This window comes from Cygnus atratus, chromosome 11 (genome assembly GCF_013377495.2).
Source record: "Cygnus atratus isolate AKBS03 ecotype Queensland, Australia chromosome 11, CAtr_DNAZoo_HiC_assembly, whole genome shotgun sequence".
NCBI classification, from domain to species: domain Eukaryota; kingdom Metazoa; phylum Chordata; class Aves; order Anseriformes; family Anatidae; genus Cygnus; species Cygnus atratus.
In genome coordinates, this window is record NC_066372.1 from 2,106,709 (window position 1) to 2,112,545 (window position 5,837).

Here is a 5,837-nt window from a genome sequence, read left to right on the forward strand (position 1 = left end):
GTAATGAAGCTGCCGTTGGGACTAGATTTTCCTCCTAGGCAGCCTTACCCTAGTCTTGAGCTGCAAGACTCCTCTGCAACAGAGACTGGTATTCACGCTGCTCTAACACTGCCCAGCTCTTCTTGTTTCAAGTCCAAACACCAAGAAGGTGAATACAAACTGATGCATCCATGTGACACGTGCACATCCTGAGTACTGTCATCCATCCCACCAATTAAGAAGAAAGTTATTGTTCTTTAAAATAAAAATACTTAACATTTATTCACCATTTTAAGTCACCATAGTAAAATTGTACACGCTGTAAGTAACCCAGGAACGTTATTAAAAGCTACCAGAAACATAAGGCAATTTGTACAACCATTGAAAGAAATACACAGCATGTTGAAAATAGAGTGAAATATTACTCAAACAAGACAATGCTTGATACACATTAGAGTGAGAAGAACCAGCATTAAAAATGAAATTTTAAACAAAAATAAAGATGTCATGGCTACAAGTATTATACAGTGATAAATACTTCAAAAATATATTAAGATATATGGAAAATCTTGTTTTGTCAGGGAAATCCAGAGAAATTCCAGCCTCCACTGGATTTCACTATACCAATTAAGGTTTAATATTTAAATTCCTTTCAGTAAGAACGGGTACTGCAGCCATTACGGTCCTGTATCAATACGTATATTCTTGTAGTGTAATGAAATCAGCCTTATGTTATATTAAGCCATAATGCCTCTCACATCATGGGTACTAATTGCTCTAAATCAACCAATGAGTTGCCTTTCAGTAACAAGCGCCGGGCACCGCGTTTGAAGCCACAAACCATGTTATATCACAGTTGACATTAGCCCACGTTACAGTATTAATGGAAGACAAGTTCTGAGACTTGCCTCCATTTAAATAAGACGTCTTGAACAGAGGGTTTAGTTGCAAGTCCACCATAACTTTTTCCTAGCATAACATTGAGTACTCAGAAGTTACAGTACATGAACCGTGGTAATGTTTAGGTTAAACCTTCAAAAAGAAAGTCCAAGGGATGTTTGGAGGCAACAGGTTTTGAACACGAACAAATGGTCGTTTAGTACACATTTGTTTGTGATGTTACTGGGTATCAAGTGAAGCAGTCTATAGCCAAGGATTTGGTGCACCAGTTTTCCAAGACAGTTTAAAAATATAAACTTCTTCTTTGAGGGTCTGTTCTATAGAAAATAGAATGAGATCTGGTAAAATGTCAGTTTGAGAGTACTTTCCCACCGCAAGATCCGTCCATCAGCCTATCGCACCACCAAGAGAAAAGCTAATCCTGCTATTCCAAACCCTGCTGCTGCCATTATAGCATTGCTTATGGTACTGTTCTGGTCAGCTGGTTGAGAGCCATGCCTGCCGAAGAAGCGACAGAAGCCATCCTAGAAAAGCAAGAGAAAGGACATTGAGTTGGTTGGCTTAATAATCAGTTTTCTGTTTTTTTTTTTTTTTTTTTTTTTTTTTTTTTAAAAAAAAACACGTCTTTGAATACAGTTTGGTTCACAATCTGAGCACACTGCCTGTCAACTGCAGAAATTTCTATTTTAATCATGAAAGTCTAAGCCCTATTGTCTTCAGCATATGAAAACGCTTTGTGTGAGCTTTTGCAAAAAAAAAAAAAAAAAGAGAGCAATAGCTAGATGTGCTTGCATGCCTTGCTCAAAAGACAATTGCGAACTTCCTATCGAGATGTTCAGCATGTCACCATATTATTTTCACCCTTTTAAGCAAGTTTCTGATCACAGCTGCCAGTATTGTTCCCCCTAATTCAAGTTTCAGAAAGTATCTGAAACACAGGACATGGAAATTTCCACTTAAAGACAGGAGCCTGAAGCTTGTCCCATCTCGGTCAATGCATGACTCTGATTACATATTCTCTTGGAAGGGCCAAGTGGATGCTGCTCAGAGCTGACCTATGACAGAGCAAAGCTGGCAGCTGCTCTACCAGATCTTTATTTGTGATCATCAGAAGTGGCAGTAATACAACTCCAGATGGTCATGTTTGAACTCCGTTCAGCAGATGTCTATGTAAACAAGTTATACTCTCAATTTCTTCCGGAACTTTGTTCTTTACACTCTAATTTGTGCGAACAGGCAATGTGATTCTGCTAAATGACAGTTTGCATCACAACCAACCACCATATCGCTCCTAACGTTCAGATGGACGAGTGACCACTGGAAAACCAAGTTCATTTCGGTCTCTGGAAAAGTCAACGAGTCAATGGCTCATTCTCCCCCCTCCCTTTTATCTTTAGTGCTTATTTGTACTGGCATCAAATATTCCACTAGCACTGAAAGTAGGAAATCTAAAGTTCTCTGGGATAGCTGACAGCTTGCTTGAAAACGCAGGCGTAGCTGCTCAGATGCCTGAAGCACCATCCTTTCATAGATGTCTCAAGTGGTGGAAAAGCACTAGCTGCCGCGGCTTTACGTCGCAAGGCACGACGAGGCTACTGCCCACGCTTCCAGGAGACCCCAACCTCACCAGCTCTAGAACAAGCAGGGATGAGAGCCACGAGTCTTCATTCACAAGGATGTCCGGGGACACACACCGCTATTTGGCATTCATACTCGGAGACCTGCGCCAGCCTGTTCTCTAACGTCAGAGGCCGCAGCCCCGAGGAGGAGGCGCACCGTGCCCCCAGAGCTCAGCAGCACCACTCCGCTACCTGCGGCGGAGCTCAGAGGGGCCGCGCCGGCCGCCAGCAGCTCCAGAGCCCCCTGCGCACGCCGCCCACCTCAAGCCCCCAGCCCCGCGCCCACCGCCTCCCGCCGGGGTTACCCACAGCCCGCAGGCGGCCGTGCGGCCCCGGAGCCGAGCCCAGCGCTGCCCCCGGGGAGGCGACGGGCCCGAGCCCCCCCGGCCCCCCCGCGGCCGGGCACCCCCTCCGGCCGCAGCCCGCCCCGCCTCGCCGCCCGGCCCCGCTCACCCATCCGCCGTGCGCCCGCAGCCACTCGCCCCGCTCCTCGGCCAGGTAGGCGGCCAGCGCCTCGGCCAGGCGGCGCGGCCCGTCCCCGCAGCCGCGCTCGCCCAGCGCGGCCGCCAGCGTGCCGGCGAACACCACGAGCGCCAGCAGCCGGCCCCAGTTGAGGCCGCCGTCGGCCTCCAGCTGCGCCGCCACCCGCCGCAGCAGCGCCGCCGCCTCCCGCGGCTCGGCCCGGGCGAGCGGCGCGCAGGAGCGGAAGAAGGGCCGCTCGCAGCGCTCCAGCTCGGCCGCCGCCCGCCGCAGCGTGGCCGCCGTGGCGCTGGGCGGCAGCGCGGCGCCGCCGCCGCGGTGCTGGAAGTAGTCCTCCAGCAGCAGCGCCGTCTCCTCCTTCAGCGAGCCCGGCATGGCGGCGGCGGCCCCGGGCGGCTGCGGCCCCGCAGCAGCTGCCGCCGACTAAGAGGCGGGGCGGCCCCTCCGCCCCCGCCGCCGCCGCCGCCCGCACGGCCCGGCCCGGCCGCTCTGCCCCGCCCCGGCCCGCCCCGCCCCGGGGCACCGAGCCGCCGCGGGGCGCCCTGGCGGAGCGGCGGGAGCGTTTGCAGCCCGCGGAGGGCCGTCAGCTCCGCGCGTGGCCCCAGCCCCCGGTCTCTGCATCTAAGGAGCCGCGGGGTTCCGGGCGCTGTAGGATGAGTGCCTTTTGCACCCGCCGAGCAGACACGCCGATGGTTGAGTTTCGGCAGACGCGCGGGCAATGCTTAGGGTTTAGGATCTAATTTAGGCCTTCGTGGTGCAAAGGCTGGGCCCATCGCTGCTGCTGGCGTGAAGTAAAATGGCTGAGGACAGGACCAGCAGAGTGCTGGTGGCTGCGCAGCACCTGGGACCTGGGCTGCTACAGACCCCCTCCACATCCCCGCTGCACCCTTCAAGCTGTGAGTGCTGCTCACCGCTTAACAGATAATCCAAGCTCATAACTACGACCCCAAGATTTACAGCAGGGCCCGGAGCAGGTACTAACACAACCACGCTCACCTTGCTTTTGCCTCCTGGCTCTGTGCCAGCGTCCAGCTGAGGCAGGCCAGAGCACAGCGTGGCCAGCGCTGGGGAAAGGTGCTGCTGCAGCTGCCTGGGACTGGCTCGTGCCCTCGTCCTGCAGCAGCCTGGGTCACGCTCGTGTCACACAACAGGCTCCAGGTGCCCAACGCACCAGCACAGGATCGCTCACCTTCACCTATCTTGAATTACAGCTGTCTTGATTTTACACAAGTGATTATACAGCGATCCCTGATAAGCCATTAGCAAATCTAAAAATAGATAGTTGGAATCAATCCTGTTGCAATTTCTCAGATCATTATCAAGAATTGGCCTGCTCTCTTAGAGTCATTCCTAAGGCAAACTCGTAGTTTTACATCCCTATATTTGGCATTTTTGTTTTAACTGGAAAAATCTAGTCTGTGTCTATGTGCTGGAGCAGTAGCTGGAATGATCACGTAACTTTTCACCAGTGCCTTACACACATGCTTTTTAACTAGAGTTCTCCTTACAATTGTTAATCCCGGAGCCGGAATTTCCTATTGCATTCCTCACGGCAGGAGAGCAAGAGGGAGAGGTTGCTATTTCTCTAGCAATATCCTCTTCCACCCTTCCTGTTTGTACGACATTTTTGTTCAACAGGATGGAGCTGTCTGACAGTGACTGCCCAAACTGCAGCTTCCCTCGCACACCGTACTTTTCCCTTGGCTATGGCCAGCTGGCATAGCTTTTCAGGACTGCTTTGCCTTTACCTCCTGGCTCGGGCTGAGGTCATCGGAAAAGTAGGGCCGGTGCTGGGGTTCTGTGCTGTGACACTGCTACTTCACTTTTCCAAAGGAAAAGGCTTTTCCGAAGCCTCCCTGGCCGACCTTAGCAAGTCAGAGATACTTTGGATATTTTAGTGCCCTGTTCCTCTGTCTTCCGTTATCTGATGGGAAGTTCAGGCCTGTCCTGGTTCACAGCTTTCACTGTTACCACAAGAACAAAAAGGTGCTGAGTCCCTGCAGCCCTGCTTAGGAACCCACGGGTAGTGGTGCTGAAGTGATGCCCATGGGATTTCTCCCTGCAAGGACAGAAGTGCAAGATCCAGTGTCAGTCTCATCCTCACTGAAACTGGTGACAGTTTGGGCACTGATGTCACTTGGAGTAAGCTGGCTCAGCATTTTCCCCAGCCCCTCAGAGGAAAGGAAAGGAAATGAAACAATGTGCCTAAATTAAGGTGGTGCTTTTGTCAGTGTCTGAACTGAGCTCTTCCACCAACAGCCTTCGTGCTGACCACAAAACCTTCTTTAAAGAGGGGAGGACAGCTGATCCCAGCACAATTCTCCTCTACTGACAAGGCAGAAAGCTGAACTGCTGTATCTCAACATGAGCTGCAAACAGGATTTACCCAAACAGCAACAGCCTGGGGCCTCGACAGCATTTCAGTGCCCTGCGCTCGCTGGCGTCGCACTGTAATGCGAGGACAATCCCGTGCTCTCGCAAAACACATACTTTGCATTTTCCAGTACATTCCTGGGTATGGTCATTTCTGGAAAGAAAACATCACATGTTAGCTATGACCCTTCTGAGCAGGAAAACACAACCTGAATTCTGGCCTTCTGAATATAAAAGGAGCTCAGATGGAGGCTCAAGTATTTTCAAGGGCTATTCTCGCAGTTGTTGTGGCTTACCCTGGGTTTTACTAGAAGGTATTCCAAAAGCAATTGTCCGGTAGATCTGGATTTCACTCTAGATTTTTGCAGAACAAATGACCTAAGAAGCTGTATGCTGCAAAAAGTAAATGTCAAAAAACAGAAAACAACAGCTACCATTGCAAGTACCTGACTGATGGTAAAAATGACTATATATGTGTTCTCAGTA

General features: G+C 51.1%; 1 protein-coding gene across 1 annotated transcript; it reads right to left on the reverse strand.

Moving 5' to 3' along the window:
- Positions 1–226: 226 nt before the first annotated feature.
- BCL2L10 (BCL2 like 10) lies at positions 227–3,421 on the reverse strand. The gene is made up of 2 exons (XM_035554247.2): positions 2,952–3,421; positions 227–1,403 (listed from the first exon to the last, which is right to left on the reverse strand). Exons 1-2 carry the CDS (start codon positions 3,351–3,353, stop codon positions 1,272–1,274), a joined length of 534 nt encoding a protein of 177 aa, XP_035410140.1. The 5' UTR covers positions 3,354–3,421; the 3' UTR covers positions 227–1,271.
- Positions 3,422–5,837: the final 2,416 nt, after the last annotated feature.

Coding starts and splice junctions, on each gene's coding strand:
- BCL2L10 (XM_035554247.2), bottom strand. CDS start 3,353: ATGCCGGGCTCGCTGAAGGAGGAGACGGCGCTGCTGCTGGAGGACTAC. Junction 1,404..2,951: donor TGCGGGCGCACGGCGGATGG/GTGAGCGGGGCC, acceptor TTGCTTTTCTAG/GATGGCTTCTGTCGCTTCTT.